General features: G+C 36.4%; 1 protein-coding gene across 3 annotated transcripts in view; it reads right to left on the bottom strand.

Annotated features, from left to right (window-relative positions):
* Positions 1-22,902, bottom strand: part of LOC108973739 — a 90,527-nt gene that overhangs the window by 39,649 nt on the left and 27,976 nt on the right. For 2 of the 3 annotated variants that reach the window (XM_018941197.1, XM_018941198.1), the window contains exon 1: positions 5,860-7,358. In XM_018941197.1, coding sequence (XP_018796742.1) covers positions 5,860-7,096 — 1,237 coding nt within the window. In that variant the 5' untranslated portion in view covers positions 7,097-7,358. Of the gene's footprint in view, positions 1-5,859; positions 7,359-22,902 lie in introns of those variants that run through there. The other variant, XM_018941199.1, reaches the window with a different exon arrangement.

Here is a 22,902-nt window from a genome sequence, read left to right as displayed (position 1 = left end):
TTTTTGAGATATCGGTCCAAAATTTTGCATCCGACTTTTCACATAAAGTGCTTGAATTGAAATCCTCTCCATTGGACGATGTGTCTTCACGAATAAATGTTTGGGTTACTGCCTAACGCAGAGATACAACCTATGAATTGTTCAGGTGAGACCAATATAGCTATAGCTGCCATATAAACTGACCAATCACAGTTTTTGTAAATAATTTTTGAGTTTATGAAAGGTATTATATCTTTGGTACAACTGAAGTTAAGTTTTCGTTTTGTTTAATTGTTTTTTAACAGCTGATCGTAAGAAAAAGTATATTCACAATATCATGGTTGTTACAACAGCGAAATTTTGGTGATTAATATATTTAAACACATGTCGGTGTAATTTACAATTTATAGATCTGGTTAACAAATATATCATAAGTTCGATTAAAATCGAAAGAATTCTGGAAAGTATATAGCCAGAAACAGACTTGTACTGAATTTGTTAATATTTGTCAGATGGTCGCCACATATCAATGGTTCTATACTTTTCATATCCTGTCTGATGCTTGAGTCATTTATGGGATTGTAAAAGTAAGAAAACTGATGACATTCAGTAAGTAATATGTACTTTTGGTAGGTGATGGTACAATTTTGCCAATTTTAAATATTAAAATTTCGTATAAAAAGGAATTTGGTTAAAAATTTTGAAATTTATAGGTTTTGGTCTATTCGGTCTAATATTATCCAATAATGAATGCTGGATCTCCACATAGGCTATTTGAAAAGTACCTCTATTTGGATCACCCGTTAGCGATCGGCTCTATTTATTTATATAATATTAGCCGCTTTGAGAGCAAATGTCTTTAACTGGAACTTACTAACGGTTTATAATAGAGCACCAGTTAATATGGGGTGTCCATTTCCAACAAAGTCGGTTGGAACAGTTAGGAAGCAGAAGAATATTTAAATATCCATATCTAGCTTGCGGTAATTTGCTTCAAAGTCCAGATTAGCTTAAGCTATATATTTGTATAATACCCCTTACTCTTATTAAAACTAAAATAAACCAGGTCTATGTGCCAACCATTCACCGTTTGCTAACGGCCACTACACCAAACTACTTTGCCTGCATTTCACAGCAATTGAATACAAAGCCATATTTAAATGTCAACATGCAAACATTCGCTAGACAGGCATTTTTGCACATTTATTAACTGTTAATTATAAGCCAAACTAACTGTTAATTTATATGTTTTTAGCCGCCGAACACAATGCTAATTGACGCCCCGCTATGAGCGCTGTCAGCGCCTCGGCTTTAACGAACCAAAATTCAAAAATAATTTAATAAAATTGAAATAAAGCAAAAATACACTTCCCTTTTACGATTTTTTAGTGAATGCAGTCGCTCATCATATTTGGTCAGCGGTAGCCGTCCATTTAAACTAAATAGGTAATTCACGGTGTACGCGACGTTGGCAACATGAAGTGCATACAGTAGTGTGTACGAGTGTGTATTAAACTTCAATAAATAAGTGTGCCATTCACGATGTGTTATAAATATACATATACCCACGCATGGTTTTATATGTCGGCACATATGTTTGTATTGCATTGATGTAGCCTGCTTTAAAATATTTATTGTATTTATTTCGACTTGACGTCACAGAGTCGTGTGACAGAATGCATTTATGAGTAACGGTTATATTTATGACCACATTTACGAGGACGTTGCGATAGGTGAGAGATTACACGAATTTTTCATTTAGATATGCAATACCACTGTTGTCACTTTGTATGTAGCCAATTGATGTTTACACAGTGGTTAGAGTTTTGCTGACTGCGAACAGCTGTTCAGTTGTATATTAATCTTTTTCTTACGACCAACAGCATCAAAACACGAAAGGTTACTGTATGGGGAGCTTTGACAAGTAGATTAATTTTCGATCCATAATTTTATGCGTATTAATCAAGTTCTAACTTCAGTACCTTCAGTACGTCGGTTGGCTGTTTTATTTCGAGATTTGCGATCCCTAGTGTTGTCATCTGGCAACTGACAGGTTTATTGTAAAGTTTGACAATTTTGATCTTATACATACTCAGAATGTTTTGACAACGACCACTAACTTAAACTCTTCATCTCGACCAAAAAATATAATTAAATCTTGAATATTTTCGCGCAATTTGATTTTACAACTTTCAACTTTGATTATCTCAGAAACAGAGTATCGATGAATTTAATTCAAATTTAGGAATGAAACTCCATCAAGTGTGGTGAATTCGGTCGAGGTCACAGATAACTCTGAAATACATCTATGACATCCTGACATATGAAGAATCGTAGCTTTACGAGTATGATCCCGAAACTAAACAGCAGCCGACTGTTTGGATATGTTAAGATGAGCTATATAACAAAAGTTGTTAGCGCATGAAGCACTTCCAAGCAAATAGTTGCTTTTTTTTGGAACAACTAGTCATATCGCAACCATACCACCGGAGCAATGCAGAACAGTTGATTTAGAGCGGAACATAATCATTTATTTAAACCGGAAGGGCGCATTAATTAAATCCCTTATTTTCGAAACTAATCTCCTATGAATCTGCCTCTTCAGAATACAAATTTTAAAATTAAAGTTTTCAGTACGAGCTTAGAATCCATTCCTCCAAATAATATGTATCGTCGTTAAAATCTTCTTCTAGATTACCAAAAGTTCAAATGGATCACCCAAAATAAACTGTAATAGTATAAATCTGACTATCCTTAGTATTATAATGGCCGAAGTTGAAGTTAAAGTGGTCGGTTCAGACACTACATAAACCTAGCAAAATCATTAACGAGTTTTTATTTCGTCGTTCAAAAGACATACCGATCATTCTAGATATTAAAGAAAAGTGACAGGAGTCATTGTATCTGCTAAATCACAAAAGGTGAAAGACCGAAGAAAAAGAAATCGACGAAGGTTATGGTCTAATGAGTTTTCAAATGGCAATAATATTGATGAATTAGGATAGGGGTTACCTTTCTGCGTCCAATTTCGCTCCCAAAGCTAAAAGAAAGGCACAGTTATGAAAAAAACCAGGTGAAATTTTTTTTCGTGGATTTTGAGAACTTATAATCTTTAATATGGTACTAAAAAATTATAACTGAATTGCAAAAAACACTTTGCATCTTTGCATACCTCGACATGTATTTAAACACACTGACTTATCCAACGGTCTCCGTATTTACTATTGCTCCTATTTGTGCTAACACAAAAGGCATATTTAAACTCGTAATAGGTATATGTGTTGACGATGTAAGATTATAATTATTAGATAAGTGTTTTATGCTTTTTAAGCGTATAGTATTTTTCTGAAGAAAATTTTTTGTAGTCTCTGCCGCAAGTACCTGTCTAGATATGCAATAGTGGAAATGAGACTTTGGAAATTAATTTTACATTGCTTAAAAAATGTTAATTGCAAAGCTTTCTCTTACAATATAATTGCAGTACATAAGTATATAGATACCCGATTTAAATGACAAACACTATATTGATAGTGTACTATATGTGAGTACGAGTATAACGGTGGGAAAGGAAGCGGCTTGTCGCATATAACCTATTTTATTAGTTGCTTATTAGGCGCAATTAAAGTGTAGCAGAAAATAATTGTTTTGTATTTGAATCGATAACGAACTTTATCGGTTCCTTGAACCAGTTAAGCGCCAGTAATGTGAACATATAATATATATATGTATATAAATTAAGATAATCCTATAGACCTTGTCACTAATGTACTAAACATGTGCTCTTGAAGCTCTTGAAATGTCTCGTAAGCCTCACTTTCATATTGCAGTAACGGCCCGTACGTGATTTTCGAAAAATACTTAAAATAATGCGAAAATAATTCATTTGAATTGAGGCAATTAGTGAGAAGTTGGGCGGATCGTGATTTAAGCTTTTATTTAACGTTCACATCATACCAAATTTTTATTATGAATTGTAAAGCAGATTAATTGTTCCTCTTAGTGATTTAGTAGAATTCTAAAATTAGGAAATTACTGAAAGCAATGGCAAGCAGCTTCTTTGATAAAATGGTGGACACTATAGTTAGATTATTTTTTATCGATAATATGGTACATTATTGATATATCTCTCTGGCTTTTAAAGGTACATTCTATTAAATAAAAGAGCAACAAGTAAGGAAGTACTAAGGTCGGTTGCAATCGAACATTCCTCCTCTTGCATGTTGCAGGAATCGAAGCCAGGAAAATACTTTAAGGTGTAAAACTAATCATGTAGAGTAAAGTCAGCTGGATGTTCGAAAATCCTGATATTAGTTATGTAGGGTCTAGTCGAAGTTTTAATCAAAATTCAAATTAAAATTTGTCTACTTTATGCACAAAGATACACTGTTATGAGTAAAACGTGTTACATAGAGATCCTCAAATACTATTAACTTTAAAAATATATCACGATTTGCATTCAATCCTTCGATACAAACGATAAATATGTATATTGTAATTAAATGGTATGATTTCACTATCGAGCTACTGCTCGAAAACGTCGGAGGGGATTGGTGTAGAGTTGCAGGACCACGCGAGAATGACTGAACAGTCTGTCGGAACGTAATCAAATGCATCTTAATTGGGTCCCCGTAGCATCCATTACCATGGTACCCTGAACCCTACATCCTCATACTATAAAGAAGTTGCTCCGCAAGGAATAAGGAGTAGGCAGATAGGGGTATAGGCAATAACTCCAAGGCATGCGCCATGCCAAGTTTGCTAATGAGGGCTTACAACTTCAGCAGGTTCAAATAAAACCTGAAACCTGAAACCAAATGTAGTAATTTTTACCGCTCTGGTTGACTTTATGATTTATAGTATTTCCACGTCTTGGGATCATGATATACATATATCATATAAAGAGTGATTGAAACAGGACACTTTTTGAATAGTCTTTTTTGGCAGATCACGCGTAAGCGTACTATTCGCAACACCATCACCCATATTGAGACCCAGTATTTGACGGAATAAATAACGTCCAGCACGCATTGAAGAAAATATAGCAGTCGTAGCTGAGTGCATTTGAAAAAGATAATCTTCAAAAAAGAAAACCAAAGAATGTTCATTCATATGGTAATAAACATTCCTCTTTAAATTTGAAGTTTCTGTGGTTTTTCCTTTAAAAAAGTATTGAACCTCGAAATAGATCACCCTTTACAATGTTCGGCTACACAATGTCTAATCCCTTTTATGCCTTTTTCTTACTATACTTATTCGCTTCTATCTTCAGCACACAACTTCGAGTAAATTGTGTAGATATGCGAATTTTAATAGTTTTAGTGCCGTTTAGTACACCAATTTAAGAAAAAACTGTTTGCCTAGGTAGAATTTTAAAGAATACGAGGCGCTGTTCCTCGCAGTTCAAGTGTATGGTGATCATTTGGAGTAAAGTACAGGAGACAGATTCGCTTTGTTCGCCATTGAATTCTAGCGTGTTGCCACATTCCTGGTGACCCTGAGGTGAGTGAACTAGTATGTTGTAGAATTAGATTCAAACTTATTAGAACTTTACATCTAACAAAACTTGACGGAAAAGAAGATATAGAATAGACAAACTGGGAACTAGGCTTTTGTCAATGACCAAATGTAAAATAAATAAATAAATATACAAAAATATGACCTTCATCGGTTCTAACTTTGCATATTATCGACTTAACAAAATGTGCAAAGTTTAACTAAGACAATCTCTCACATCAACTTAACGATCTAACATATATAAGGTCGTACTTTACTTGTCTATATAAACGTAATAGACATAGAAATTAGAGAAGTTAGTACTTTACTAAAGTACACATACTATGTACATTATATTAGCATAAATCATTTGAACATCGCACTCACCTTCTTTGGTAATAGCTTCCGTATCGCATTCATCACTATCATCTTTGGGCTCGAATTCGACCTGCGAAGTAACAACATCATAAAAATTAACACGTGTCACGTGGCGTACATAATCATTGGTGTTAGTATTATTATAATTGCTGTTGTTGTTGTTGTTGTCGTATTTGCTATAGTTGTAATAATTCGCATTGGCTGGTGGCATTTGTTGCTGTCGCATTGTTGCAGTAGCATAAGAAGCAGGCAGGAAAGTAGGAAGTGAGTGAGTTGGTGTGATGTGTTGACACCACTGGTGTGTGGTGTTTTTGGCGGGTTCTTGTGCTGGTGGAATGGACCAACGCGCTTGCGGCGTCCTTCCAGCGGTTGTATTTCTGCGCGTCGGACCAACGCGTGGAGTGCTGGAAGAAGCAGCGGCGGCAATGGGAGTCGCACTGTGGGTTGCGCCACTTCTAGGCGGCTTTGGCAACGGATTCGTACACGACAGATGGGAATGTCGATGCGGTTGCACTTCGCCACACCAACAGCAATAGCCGGGGCTGTAGGGTGGCTGGCTCTTCGGCAGAGGTGGCAGCGGTGGTGCTGGCGTTGCTGCCGTTGAATCTGTTGTGTCGGATTCGGGTGGTGGTGACGGTGGCGGCGGCGGTGAGACGATAATTCTTGGTGGATACCCTGTACCAGGCATCTTGCCGGCACGCTCCTCGTTAACGCGCCCGTGCTGCCTCGCGTATGCGCGTCGCGCATGTTGTGTATACGCCGCGTTTGAATATCCAACACGTTCGCTGGTGTTTCGCGCTTCCGCACTACGCAAATGACTAGATCGTGGTGGTGCTGCTGTATGGTGGTAGGATTTGGTTTGTTGTTGTGCTGTTTTTTCATGCAGCGAATGCGCACGTTGACGTCGCTGACGCTGCCGTTCGTGTGCACCAGGCGCATGAAGTTGTTGGTGATGTGGCTGGTGTTGTTGTTGTTGTGTTTGTACAATTGCCGTTGGCGCCGGTGGTTGGGGTGGTTGATAGTGCTGGTATGTGGCTTCGTTTGGCAGTGGTATTCCTTTGTTGTCGGTATAGATGGTGGGTATAACGGTATCGCCGGTCGATGTCGTCGATACGGTGCTGCTATCGTTTGATCCTCCATCACAGCCATTTGTGTTGATTACTTCTGCTGCTACTGCTGTTGATGTTGTTGTGTACGGTGGTTGTGGCGTTGGTGGCGGCGGCGATAGTAGTAGAATTACCACCATTCGATCATTTGTAAAACATTAATTTACACTCTCACAAATTACGAACATTTCAAATTACAATTTTTTTGTTGTTTTTTGTTGTAGTTTACTTTTTGTTGTTGTCTTTGGGCTGATCTTTATTGTCTCTTTTTTCTTTTCATTGTGCAATTATTGTCATTGATTTTCTTATTTTTGGATATACTTTTATGAACTGTCACACTTTTTGGCGCTGTGGGAATTTCTTATTATGTATTATATTTGCCTAAGTAACATTCGGAGTAATTTTTCTTATGTTTTTCTTCAGCATTATCATCGCATTACAGCTAACTTCAGACACATGACAAATAAAATATTAAAAGTCAGCCAAAATTTAGCTGTACGACATCATTAAAAAAATATAATAAAATGAAAAAATACTCCAAAAAATATATACAATTCATACCATAAAAAACAACAAGTCTACCAAAAGTGCGAACAGCTGCGCTTAACTGAACAATTCTTGGCCTAAAGTGAACTAATTTACTAGTGTAATAAAAAAGGCATTTTGGAGAAATCATTTTTGAAAGTGGCGCCCACTGATGTTATGATGTTATTGGTCAAGGGTCAAAAAAAGAAAGTATGTAGATCATAAATATGAGAATAGATAGTTTTTTTTGGTTATTCTATGTATTACAGTTATAGTGTTAAAAATCAAGTAAATTAAAAATTTAATATCTAGAAACTACTCCTATTATCTCGGATATTTCTGAAAAAATAACATATGTAGATAATGGAGGCACAACCACTTAACCACTTAAATAATACAGAATTGCTTGATAATATAAAACATAACTTATACAACGGTCTATCGTTTATCTCAAAGAGTTCCGTCTAAACTGGAGTCTTAACAATCCGGAAAAAACTAAATTGCGGATATAATTACGAAACTCCCATACTACTAATGAAGACATAAAAGGTCGTCCGGATTAATGCGCTTTCTGTGAATTTAAAACATTTGAACGAAAACTAACTTAGTACATGGGTTGTAAAACCACATACCAAATGGAAAAATATATATATTTTTCTTGCATTGCTAACCTTAACTAGAATACTGCCAAAGTTTAATGGTAACTGATGCAATCGTTCTCAAGTTCGTGAATTTCTACAAACACATGAATATGAAAACCAGCGCATATTTTTAAGACATCGAAGCATCTTACTTTCAAACCGTTATCAAAACATTAGAGGACTGTTATAAAAAATGAAATGCTCAAGATGGGAGATTTCAAAGAATAGCAAATTTTTTCCTGGAACACCTGCGAATTAGAAATCTTCAACAAAACCATGGAAGATTCGACGTTGAGGAGCTGCAATGATAACAAACAACCGGACGATTTTCTGCTCGACTTGCACTCCTACTCTCTGAGAGCATTCATCTGCAACTCACTATAAGTTAATTGTTGGACGGCATTTTAAGCTCCGAAAGAGGCGAAATAACAGCTACGATGAGGAGTGCCGTGTCGCAGTGAAGAGAAAACAAACTGCTTACCTAGCAACGTTACAATCGATCACAACACATAACAAAACACAGACAAAAAAGGGACAACCCACAACCTGAGCCAACTACCGTGGGATAAGACTCCTCAACACCGCATATATCGGCTTTATGGAGCATATTGTGTGAAAGATTAATGTCCACCGTCAACAAAATGATTCGACTTCATCAGTGTGGCTCCAGCTGGAAAATGAGCAACTGTTCAGGTATTCATCATGCGCCAAATATTGGAAAATACTCGTCAGCAGAGGATCGATACCCACTATTTCTTCGTCGATTTCAAAGATGCTTTTGATAGCACGAAAAGATGCTGCCTTAATGCCGCCATGTATGAATTTGGTATCCCCGAAAAAATAATATGAGTGTGTAGACTAACGTTGAGCATTATCAAAAGCTCTGCCAGAATCGCGTAGGATTTTTCCAAACCGTTCGATACCAATCGAGGTTTCAGACAAGGCGACTCCCTATGGTGCGACTTCCTCAATCTACTCCTGGAAAAAACAATTATAGCTGCAGATTTGAGTAGACAAGGCACAATCTTTGTACAACTGCAGGCGTACACCAATGATATTGACATCATTGGTCTAAACAACCGCGACGTCAGTTATGCTTTCTTTAGTTTGGACAAAAAGGCGAAGCATTTTGGTCTGGTAGTGAACGAGGGAAAGTCGAAGTATCTCCTGTCATCAAATAAATAGTGGCAACATAGATGTTGGGAATAAACTACGTGTTTTGTTTTCGTTTTTTCGTACTGCCAATGTTTCGTATGATATATTCTGTTAGCGATCAGCAAAAAAATTACTTCCTAAGCTATAAAAAGTAAATCACTAACATAATCTGGACTGGTTTTTAACCTTACCCACTTCAAATGTATACATATGTACACATACAGTATTTCAATCACTAAAATTAGGTGTAGGAAACTTATAAACAACCGCTGTCTAAACTCAAAACTCCAAAAGCAAATTATATGGAGTACGTCTTGTTGACAGCAGAAATTTTGTCATTCATTGAATTTTATCTGACCATTTTTTCACTCGCTTATATAACACCTGATGATGAAAACGTGTAAAAGCGCTTTAGACGAATGGCCTAAATACTTCATCAAAATTGACTTAAGCCGGTGAATATCTCGTATATAATTTGAAGAATTGGAAGTCGCAATAATTGATGAAAATATTCAAACCAGCATTCCTACAGGTTAAGCTCAGCATTACAGTAAGAAGAATTATCTTTTTCGACACAATAAGAAAAGTTAGCTTAAAAGTACCCAACTAATTTCTATGCTGAAAGAATTACTAGTTAGCAAGTTGTTAACGAGCGTGATAACTACTTACATGAATGCTGTAAATCTACATACTTATGCATAAATAAACGTATATATTTTAATATCTTCTTACGACTGCATTTTTGCTATTTATATATTCCTAAGCTGAGATAAGCCAGCGCTTGATCTCTACTCTTTCGTATGCGCTCTTCTTAATAACTTAAAATATTTATGTAACAAGTTTGCTAAACCGTTATAATTGCTGTTAAAACAATGCAGACAAGTGTGAGGCTTCAAAGTATCGGATTTCAAAGCAACTCTAACAAGCTACAGTGAATACTTAAGACCAAAAATGATGAGAACGTAATATGAATAATTGTATAGTAGTTGCATAATGTAGGTGTGTACGAGCAAATGGATATTCCGAGCGGAAGATTTAGTGTCGATTTGCAAGCAAGCAAGGGTTTTTAATGGTATATTTTATGCTTTCATTACTTTTATATTTATTTATTATACCGTCAACAAAGGCATGGTAAAGAAAATTAAAACCCGATGGAACGAGCTATAAAGTACATAAAACTCCTACTGGCACTTGATAGGAAAGACTGCAGGAACATGATATTAACTGGTTACTGTCTGGTGGCGGTACACATCCGCAGAGTGGGGTTGACTGATCGAGGAGACTGGAGGAATCAGGCAAACAATGGATCATTTCTTGTGGCATCTTGTGGATGGCTACTTCTCTTCGGATCTAGGAACTCCATCTGGTAACGCAAAGGACCAAAACTGGTCTATGCATGGCTTATTGGCCTACCAGTTTAACCTACCCTAATACACCCTCAACAGGGTATATTAAGTATGCAACACCAAGACGGTAACGGTATAATCCCCGAACAAATTGTTCAGATCGGTTTACTATAACATATAGCAATCAAACGAATGGAGTGATCAAAATCAAGTTGAATATATTTCTATACACTTTTTGGACCTCTAAAAGGTATTTTAGCTTTCGTGCAGCCGAAGTTAGTAATTTTTTTTAATTTTAATTTGTTTTTTCTTAATTTTTATTTGTTTTCAAGTTCTAATTGCTGGCAGTTTATGCATTTTTATACCAACTCGTTTGCTGATTGTCAGTTTCTTCACACACATACATATATACATGCAAATACAACAACAATATATCTGATGCAGCTTTGTTGTATTACTTTTGTTTATTCGTTATGCACTTTTTTCACTATGCATTATGCAAATTTCCACCCGCAAGCAGATTCACAACAGTCAAGCAAGGCAAAAAGAATCACAACAACAACAATCATAACTGCAATTGAGTCACTCGTTTGCCTGTTGCATGCCGTTTTTGTACATTGCAGTTTTTTCCTTGCGCAGTCGACAAACCAAGCCGGTAGTAAGTTGTTGTCGTTGTTGTTGTTTTTGGCGCATTTGCACGGCAGATGACTTCATGCGGCTCCCAATTGCGACTTTAAAAATGCATCGCATTGTTGTTGTTGGTGCTTTCAGCTTTATTCTGCCGCCGTTTTTGTCGTTGCTATTGTTGTTGTTGTTGTCGTTTCATTATATATTTCTGTAATGCATCAATTTCCTTGAGATTTCTCAATTGAATGGCGGCAAGCGGCGCTCACGTACTTGCACCAGACGCTGCACGCGGCGCGCCAAAATGACGCAGCAGCAAATGCGCTGATTTCGAGCGAATGAAAACCAAAAAAATTTAATAAAAATTATGCATAAGCATTTGTATGTGTCTGTGTGTGCGTGAAAGCAAATGAGAAATTCGAGTGCTTAAAATACAGGAATTGAAAAATTGAATATGCATTTTGAATTGTTTTCAATTTTCTAGCGCGCTGGAATTTCCTCGGCACACACACACTAATATAATCGCAATCGCATATATGTGTACATTAACGAATTTTCGCTTCACCACTTTTAATGCCGCCTTTTATTGTTTTCTAAGCGCACCAAATATGCATTTTACACCCAAGTGAATATGAACTTGCTTATGCAGCGGTTCGCGCATGCGCCAATGTGCCCATGCGCTTCCGGCATTCACCGAAAGTCGAGTTTCCTACTTTTGCCTTCTTTCTATGTGGCAAGCGCGTAATTATTTAATTAAGAAACTTTTAATTGCATTCATTAGGTTGCGTTGAACTCGATTTTAAATTGGAAACTGCATGAATGGTCAAGAAAAAGTGGGCAAAGCGCACGCACGTACACACATTAAGCGCAAACGCACGCACACTAGCGCAGAAGTAGTAATTAATTGTAACGCACTTAATTTGTTGCTGTGTGTTCGTGTATATGTGCCTTTGGCCAGCCTCGAAACCTCGACCCATTTCACACAACACCAAACAAAACACACTTTTTTATATCTTACTGTTGTTGTTGTTTTGTGCTCATCTACATATTCATTAGTAACAACTTGCCACATTTTTATGAGTAATTCTTCATATTTGCAGATATTTCATAGCGCTTGTGCTGTCGGCAAGCTCGTCGTTGAGCTGAACAAAGCTTATTCGCATATAAAGCTGTTTGTAGTGTTGGTCGGGTGCTGCGTATTGTCCGCCTTCCCACCCTCAACATCTACTAATCCGCTATACGAGAGTGGTTCTCTTTTCTGGGCCCTAAAGTATAGAACTGAGTATGGGGCAGGGGTGCTACGCGGTCTTCGGTTCGGATATTACTTTAACCACAACTGTGATTGCACAATTGGCCTAGATCTCACGATGATCATGCCGCTTCGGCGCACTTCGCAGCGTGACGGTGCGCGCGTCATCGCCAAAGCACAGTGTGGCGAGAACTTAGGTTATGTGCTGTTAATTAGTTTTTATTTTTATTTATTTATTAACTTGTGTTTTAAAAAATTGGCGGAAGAACTATTCAAATACGGCAGCAAAGAAATGATAAGGAGCATGCATGAGCTTCTTTGTAGAATGTGATCGACGAAAGCATGCCCGACGATTGAAATTTAAGTTTTCTGTGTGTAATCCACAAAAAGGAAGACCCCACGATCTGTGCCAACTATTGTGGGATAAGTCTCCTCAATATTGTATATAAGGTTCTATCGAGTGTATTGTGTGAAAGACTAAAGCCCACCGTTAACAAACTGATTGGACCTTATAAGTGTGGCTTTAGGTCTGGAAAATCAACAACTTACGAGATATTAACGATGCACCAAGTCTTGTAATCTGTGAAGAGAGGATCGACATACACCACCTGTTCATCGATTTCAAAGCTGCTATTGACAGTTTGAAAAAGAACTGCTTTTATGAAGCAAATATAATACGGCTGTGTAAACTGACGTTGAGCAATAACTAAAGCTCCGTCAGGACCGCGAAAGACCTTCCGAGCCGTTCAATACCAAACGAGGTTTCAGATAAAACGACTACCTATTGTGCGAGTTCTTTAACCTACTTTTGGAGAAAATAATTCGAACTGCAGAACTAAATAGGGAAGGTACTATTTTCTATAAGAGTGTACAAATCTTGCCAACAGGCGCTATTGTGGACTGAGGAGGCAATTAAAAAGTAAAGTGCTTACTCGACGAACAAAACACAAACTCTATAAGTCATTCATTATTTCAGTCCTGCTATATAGTGCAGAAAAGTTTGGCCCGATATGAACAATTTCGGAGATTACAGTGGTGTCTTGGACAATAAATAATTTATACCAAATTTTGTAAACACTTGTAAACCCTGTTAAATTAAGAAGTTTTCCATACAAGGACTTGATTTTAACCGACCAGTTTGTGTGGCAGTTAAGCTTAATTTCTGATCGATATCTCAAAAGTTGCGAGACTTTTTACCAGAAATACGGAGGCAGACAGACGAACATGACTAAATCGACCCACCTCGTCACAGTGAATTCCAATATGTGGATTCCTTATTTAAAGAGCTTCAAATCTCCCCAGGCTCTAAGGAATAGTTGAATATACAAGATTTTTTAGTTTGTATTTCCTGTTCGGTATATAGACAGTGAAGGAAGTGTTTCTTGTAGTTTGAGAGAAATATCAAAAAGATAAATTTGAGCAAAATTACGATTTGAGATAACAAGGAATGGTTTTGAAGTTCAATCAATATTTATAGATTTAAATCAAGTAAATTTTAGTACTAAACACAGACAAAATAAATTGTGAATGTTAATATACAATATGGTAGGGGAATATACGTAATATCAGAGAGATTTCAACAGAGAAGCTCGGCTTGAAATTGGATTCAGGGTTTTAAAAACTATTTGCAAAGGATCAAAGCCGCAGCTGGCAACTACAGTCCCTCCGTAAAAAAGCTCAAGCTGACACTGTTCTTTAACAAGAGACACATGTTCAAATGGATTTACGAATTGCTCACTCAATTTTGTCTCGGATTTGCTTGGCAACTTCTACAGTGCGTTTGCTGATACTGTGCAGATGGTTTTGCTCGGATCGCGCGCTCATTTTGGAAGGTGATTCAACTTTAATAACACCAACAAGAAACACTAAGACAATAACAATAATAATAACAGTAACTAATGCGCAGATAAACTATAAACTAAATTAAAGTTGAAGGCGAAATGCGACGAAGCTAGACCAAGCAAAAACAACAGCAACAAACAAAAAATAAAAAAAACTTCAAAAACAATAAAAACAGCAACAATAGCAAAGGAAAAGCGCAAAAGCAAACCTCAATGAACTATGTTGCGATGAATTTTTGTTTCTTATAACTTTTTGTGCAACAGAGGGAAATATATTTATTGTGTTTGGCTGTATGTGTGTGTGTGTGTCGAAAAGGAAATGAAAACGAAATTGAAAATGACAGACAAGTCAAGTCAAGCAGGGCATACGCTCCGTGTCAGATGTACTCGTACGAACAACCTCTATTAGGCCAAGACTTGTGATGGAAACCTCTAACCTAAGACCTCAGACCAAAAACAAAAGAGCGAATGAAAGAAAAACAGAAAACAAAGAAATGAAATAAAGGAAATTCATTTTACACAACTGACACGCGCATGTGCGACGTAACACAGAAAGAGTAACAATTCGGTAGTAATCGTAGTGTAATACATTAGTCGTAGTGGTTACTAGTATGTAGCAAGCGCAGACAGAGTTGAGTCGAACACGGTGACAACAGACGGTAGTGAAACCGCAGAATGGCCAGCCATCAACGAGCCAAGACCAAGTCCAAGTTGGCGTTGATGCCGCTCTTGTTGTGACTGCCGAAGTCAGAGTGAGCAGTTACGGCCACTGCCACAAATGGCCCAATGGCCGCAACCAAAGTCCAACTCATCTCAAATTTTATGTTTTCTACAAATCAAGTTTTTTCCCGTTGCATTTTTAATTCAAATTGTTGGCGACTTTTTGGTTTAACTCGTTGTTGTTGTTGGAGGTGCGATGTTTTCTGCGGMAAAAAAAAAAATGTGCAGATCTCATGAGACTATGCGTTAGATTGCTGAATGTCTGAATGCTGGCAAATTAACAGCTTATACACGAGCTAAGCTTGATAAGTCAGCTTACTTACGGCTTTTCCAGCGCATATTCAATTTGTCAGAATAGACCCTATAGACTATAAGTAAATAAATTATCATGAGTCGGTTAAGCCATGTCCGCCCGTCTCGGAATTACTGGATTTCCGATAATGATGTGGAGCGATATCTATGGAGCAGGAGGCTTCTAGATGATAGGGTCAGGGTCATGAGTACATTCGGGACGTTGGGCTTGTTGAGGATAACGCAGACTTCAGATTCTGCCAGAGTCTGGGTTTACTGCTTATGAGGCATGAACCTCTGAATGTATTTTTGCATCAGAGGCACGAACGCGAACTAGTTTTTGAGATATCAAGCTGAAATTTGGCACAAATTCTTTTCTGACCAAAAAGCTGCTTATTTGTTGGAACGGCCGAATTCGGACCACTATAGTTTTTGTAAGAAATCTTTATATTTGTGAGTGGTAATTCAGCTTCGGTGCAACTTTTATATTAACTAGATTAAAGTACATAGTCATGGCTGAATTACCATCATACTGACATGACATACTTCCAGGATTCAGTAATAGCAGAAGAGGCCACGACTTTCAGTAGCTTGAATTACTGCAAAAACATTTCCTGCCTGGAATTATATCCATTTGTTAGTTTCAAAAATCAATCGAATATACTTATAATTCAGAATATTATCCGAATCTTTGAAGTCGATCCGGCAAGTAGATTCGGTAATATAAACATATTTTAATATATCGTATCCCAAAACTTTAAAACGCGTTTTTCTAGCTATGCTGTTTTCAGAGTACAGACATTGGTATATATGTTTGTCAAGTAATGGTCGAAGGAATAAGTTTTAAAAATAATACTTTTGAGAAGTTGCTAGCTCCTTAGATCATTACCAAAAACAACACATTCGTGCAACTTGAAATTGTATATAACATCAATGGAAATATCACGAACTTGATGAAGTGACAAGTAGCTGGTAATTTGGGGTTCTAATCCAGTTTATTCTTTATTACGGGATAAAGAAAAACACTTACTGTTTAAAAACGATTCTGAGTGTCATGGATGTCCAGTCCCTCTTATTCGCTAAGTATTTAGTAATTTTCGGGCTACTTTTGGTTTTTTGAAATCTTTGTTATACAAGGGATATTGCGTGATAAGCACGACAAGATACATAACAGTAAAATTTATGATATTTATCTCACCTATATGGGCTATGATTTACAGACATAGGGTTGCATTTGAAATTACTACTCCCATATACCAAAATATAACAGATTTATCGAATTGACCTCTTGACTGTGTACATGCAAACTAAAAAACATTTTGGAAATTTTGTATTTACTTTTTTTTAGTCTGTCATTTATTTTAGTTTTTACTGTGTTTGCGATATATAAACGTCACCTTGTTCTTATTTCTTGACAATCGGCGCTGGCGACAGCAACAGCACGGCTTAAAGTCACTCGTACACTGAGACGCTGCTCAAAGCAATGGCAGTGGCAACAAACTGTGTTAACTTTGGTTTAAGTGGCTAATACTGCGTTTTTCCTCGATTCATTTTTTCCTTACTTTGGTATTTTTTGTTCGAAAATGTTCGTTCGTCACGAACATTTCAAAATCTACGCGAATGCAAATAAATTCCGTAATTTTGAGCTTTATTTGCACACATACATTTACATATGTATGTGTGTGTGTTTACAAATTTGTATATTTCACTGTGTGCGCTGTTGTTGTAAGGTTTTCTCAATGTGTTTTAAATTGTTTTTCCTTCTAATATCGCATAAAATATTGCGCACTTATTCAAGCGCACCCAAAATACCTATTTGACTTGTGTGCAGTGCCTGAGAGCTTACGAGCACGAGCTTACATAAATATTTACTTATGTGAACATTTATGCTTAGACACTTGGGAAGTTTATTTGCATTTACTAATTTTAAGCTTTGCGAGATGCTTTAAATGCGTAGATAATTTGACTGACTCACGAATATGAAAATGCGTGCCAGAATGCAGATTATCGTGCGAAACGTGCTTGCATTTTATGCTAATTTATTGTATGTCCATTTAATATTGAAACAAAACTGCAAAGTACGAAAAATGTTGAATAAATTTTGTAATAATTAAAATATATTAATGTTCTGTTTTTAATCGATAAATTAGATTTCGCTGTAGAGTCTTAAAAGCACAATTGAATTGTTAGAATATAAAAAAAAAAAAAAATATTTTTATTATGCATTGAAATGACCATGTAAGAGTTGATGTAGGGGTATCTCTGCGTCGTATTGGGCAGTCGGAAGTAGTCTAGTCAGCAACCCAAATATAACTGAGATGGTTCCACTCCTTGATGGCACTTAACATCGGAAGGTGTATCAACTTCAGCTTCAGCTTTAGACTTCCTAATGATTGCAGTGTTTCAGAAGCTAAGATTGCAGCCATTAAGATAACAGTAGATTTACTGCTTCGGAGTGCATTCACTCAGATAGCAGAGCAGCGATAGTAGCCTTGAACTCATTAACAGTACGTCTAGGGTTGGTCAAGGAGTGCCTAACCTCGCTATCAATAGCATAGTATCTTTGTGATAAGATTGGTATAAGTGCCTTCCCGCAGCGGAAAATTGTAAAGCTGATGAGCTACCAAAGAAAGGCATCCTAGAAACGCAATGGGTGGAACAAGCGCGGGTCGATGCTCCCGTATGCTACTTGGCCAGCGCTGGGCCACCAATATTGATCGTAAGAAATCTAGTGACTCAACACTTCCTTCATGACTTCAACACTTCAAACACTTTGCTAATTCATAAGTTTGAACACAGGAGTTCTTCTCTTTTATGGCTTCACAAAGTACTACACAGCAGTCTACGTGCGATCTTTCTATATCAGCCATCTAACCTAACCTTAAGGGCTATAGACTGGAATATATATATATAGACTGGAGTATATATATAGTAGAATGAGATCGAGGGAGTTGTTACAAGTAATAAGAAGTATTAACTTTAACTATATAAGGCTATTATGTGTTCGAACGACGGACGATATATGGTAAAACCTCTAGGATGATTCCAAGCCGTTGTGGAATTGTTTTGTGAAATTGCAAAACTTAAAATATAAAATATAGCACTTAGTATAAACTAATTAAATCGCACTCACGAAAAATTACAAACAAATACCGCGCAGTTATGGTGGCCTCGGGTGTGGTATATGATGTATCTTCCGCAATTTTTATTGAATTTCAATATCTTCGAATTTTCAGGGTGTAACGAAGCGTGTGAGTTGAAGCCCGATGCCAAGCACACAACTACTCATGTGAAACGAAGTGTAAACGTAGAAACATACATCTTCACGTATGCAAAATAGAAATGAAAAAAATACTTTGTTTGGCGGCTTTTTGTTTACCCGAGCAAAGATACAAAAGTACTCTTGTTGGCTGGACACACACATAAATTCTATTAAATAATTCTTTTGGAATGCCAAAACTGACCATTTGCTACACGCAACCACCAAAAGGTGCTTTTTTATTGCGCAAATTTTTCGGTTGATAATAAATGTCGATTTGAAAGGCATTTGACTTGCCAAATGAGGTGTGCACGCCTATCACAAATGCAAATTAAACAAGCCGGCAAAGCCACTTACAGGAAGACAGAATATATTTGTATTAACGTACAATATTGTATATTATATGTAAGCGTATGTGGTTGTGTGTGTTTTTGTGTGTGAGTGTATGAATGCGTGTATAAATTTTCGGCGGTTGCTTGACTAAACATGAGAGCGCACAAAATATGTGGCTGACAAACAGGTGTAAGCGATTTTTTAAGGATATATTTACATGCACACATGTCAACTGTATATATGTATGTATGTACACACATATATGTAGCTATCTCAGTATACATATACAAGTTGAAGCAAAAGAATTTTACTTTCAAAATTCGGCCAATTGGACTTAAATGTTGTTTTCTTCTTCTCTTTTTCGCCTTAACAAATGACAGTTGTAGATTATTTAATTAATACGAAACAGTTAAAATTATACGTCTATCAACATTTGTGACCAAACAAAATTGGCATTTCAACCTCACCTTGTCATTGTGCAGTGTGTGCGCGCGCACAGTGAAACCACAACAACAACTATATTTTGTGAACACAAATAACGTTATAATGTGCAGTGTTCGGTTGAGCGTGTGCGCTGAAGTTTCATGTCAGCTGTCGGACGGACACACAGACATATATCTAGATAGACAAACGGGCCAACAGACAACTCGATTGTCGACTGCAAATGAGGCGTGAGCTCATAACCGCAACCGCAACACCAACACCGCCAACAACACTTTCGGTACAAAATGCAAAAATTACAAAAAAAAAAATTAAAGTTAAATAAAAAATAAAAAAAAAACACATATGAACAAACGCTATCTACTTACGTGCGAAGCGATGACCAGTTTAATAGAAAAAAATAGAAAAAAAAGTTTTACCAAATTGGGTAAAGAATTTCATTTAGGTTGCTTACAGTGGCGGTGGTTCACACCAAAAATGAAATCCAATCTAAAGTTTCGAAAAAAAACAATACAAACGCTCAAAAATCCTACCGACTAGGTACCTTGCCTTCCAGAGTAAAACACACATACATATATCGCAGTATGTATGTGGCCACCAGCTTAACTGTGAAATAAACAGCGTACAGCTTGAAATCTAATATAATTTATAAGCTGCCTGCGCCTGGGCAGCGTCTGGTCGCGCTCGCACTTTGCGCAAATGCGCGGTAAAGGTGAATAACGATGGCCAACACCAGGCCGCGTTCTGCCGGCAGTAATACGGCGGCGTCGCGTCAAAACACCAAAAAAGTCATGGAGGCAAGCGTCACGCCAATCGCCAGCAGCGACCACCAGCAACACGCTCGCGCAAATGCCACAATCTATGCGGCGGCGGCAAGCGATGCTGGAAGAGTTGGTGGCGGTGGCGTTGTGATGATGGTGTGGCGGTGAGAGTGTTGCACAAACAGCCTAATTGTACGTATCTGGAAGTACCAATCGGTACTATTATATGTTGGTTGTCAATATATGTTTGTATGTATATATGTGATTACAAGCATGCTTAAAATGATATATATGTATGTATGTATGTGTTATGCAAATATATTACCAGCTTTGTGTAAATTTTAACTACCCAATTAGCAATTATTCACAGTCTATTATATTGTAAAAAATATATACATATATATTTGTTAAATCTGGTGAATATAACTCTTTATTGACATTTATCTTGCCAACACTGGTTTACGAGTTGACACTTTTGCGCCTTAAATCGGTGTTTCACAAATTGTCTGCAATATATGCATGTGCCGAACACAGGGTTGCAAATAATGCATTAATAAAAAGAACAGATTTTTTACTTTGTAATACCAAAAGCCTTAGTAAAGAATAATTTTTAAATTTTCTTATTCCTTTTGAAAAACTAAAATTTTAATCCCAAAATATCGCCATAAACATTAACCTTCACAACCAATGCGGTAACGACATTTTTTATAATAGCAGGTACCGCTCACCTTTAGGGGAAATTCTCTCACTTTACCTATGACAATTGGATGATAATCACGCCAACTTCCTCTAGAACAAAATCATTTAAATATGACCTATAAATGGATAAAAATTTAGGGGAAGTTGGGGGTTTTTTGGATTAAAAAGTTAAATTTTCTCTATTAAATTTCGGTTTTGGAATTAAAAATCAAAATTCTAAATTTTACACTTAAACTTTGTAATTAGAAAATTCCAACTCTGTTCGAGACCAAGCGGAAACCGGTATTGATGGAACCGTTAGTATTTTTTAAATTTATTAAGCCGGAAGTGATACAGTTAAAAATATTTGCACATTTTTCCAAATTTCAAAAACATAATTTTGGACAGCGACTGTTGGTTTAAATCTTCCAATATAATTTAACTAATGGTCGTCGGAGATATGTACTCTATTTTGAAATGTTATTATTATCACTCAGAAGGCTATGTAATATATAATCCAATTTTCGAATTTCTTATTTTTTTTTTCAATATTATAAATTTCTTAACCAAAGGTCAAAAGTTACTGGTATCACGGGCAATATTATTTATGATATATTACATAACTATCGCAGATAGATACGTACTATTTACTATATGAATTTCAATAATATTAGAACGATCGTGAACTCGTCGTATCTGTATAATGCCATTTAATCATTTCACAAAAATTGCATTTCGTTGTTAAAAAAAGGATTTTCTGCAAAGAAGTATAAAAAATAAATTAACGTTATTGAAACTATTAATTACAGTCTACAATTGGAACGAAATGGGCATTGCCATAAAACAAACTTGAATTTGGTAGTATATTTGACACGATCGATATTTTCTACTAGTTTTTTATAACTAACTAAATATACTACCAAATTTAAGTCTCCGACGATAAAATTGTGTCGTGCCAGAGAAAATAAACCTAGTGCCACAGCCAGAAAGAGAAGTCTTAACATCCTTTATAACCATGTTAAAAAGTTGTATATCGTACTTATGACCTTTAATAAACATCGAGTCGAAGCATAAAACTCTAGCTTCAATCGAAGTGTTATCAATTGGCATATTTCACAAGGAATCTTGGCCAATATGCATATAAGAGTTATAATAATGTAATGGTAGGTTTGGTGTAAGCTCTAGAGGAGAGCAGTCCACTTAAATACTTTTGAAATTCCCTGGTAACCTATTAATTAGAGTTAATTCCTTAACAAACTTCAAATTAATAATAATTTATTACTCTTAATTCCTTACACCTTATATACAATACAGATATCAACCCATTTCAAAATCAAAATCAAGATTAAATAGTGCTTCCGGTTCTTTAATAGCGAATAGCTAATTTAACACAAAAGGGTTATACAAGGATACAATGCACTAACCATCTTATCCACATGCTGTCTTACAATACGGTCTTGAGTAGAAGACTAAACAAATTATAAAGGAGGTAACTTAGAGAACTACTTTCTGTACAAAGAAACCCTGACCAACTCTCTGCTTCACTTAAGGAAAGAGATTTTTAAGATTTTAGGAAGTAAGGCGGAAAATCAGTTTCAAAATTCATGCATATCTTTAATTAGCGCTCGGTAATTAGTGAAGCGAAACTTTTCTCAAGCCACAAAAGGCTGATTGGGTCCAATATACTGTATGTAGATACGTATGCATGTGCATAAATATATACATACACGTTGAAGTGTGTTCGTATGTCTGTTGCGAATTTTTCAAGCTCGTGTGCATGGGTGGACAAATAATGTGGGAACCTAAACTATTCATTTCTGATACGTCTAGGTGTCTGTATGTATGCAGACATATACATATGTCCGTGCCATTTGCCGTTTTGACGATTTTCGCGCGGGAAACAGCTTGCGCGAAATAACAATTCACTTGCTGTGTGCATAAATTTAATGCAAGCGAAAAAAAAACAAAAATAAATTACCAAAAACGGAGAAATGCTTAGTATAAAATTTTGAAAATTTAATGAAAATTGCGGCGAAAAGGTGGAGCGTGGAAAAAAGTTTTCTTCAATAAAAATTTAATAAA

The sequence above is a fragment of the Bactrocera latifrons genome, unplaced genomic scaffold (assembly GCF_001853355.1).
Source record: "Bactrocera latifrons isolate USDA-ARS-PBARC rearing strain unplaced genomic scaffold, ASM185335v1 scaffold_5, whole genome shotgun sequence".
Lineage (NCBI taxonomy): Eukaryota > Metazoa > Arthropoda > Insecta > Diptera > Tephritidae > Bactrocera > Bactrocera latifrons.
This window is presented reverse-complemented; position numbering and strand designations above follow the sequence as displayed.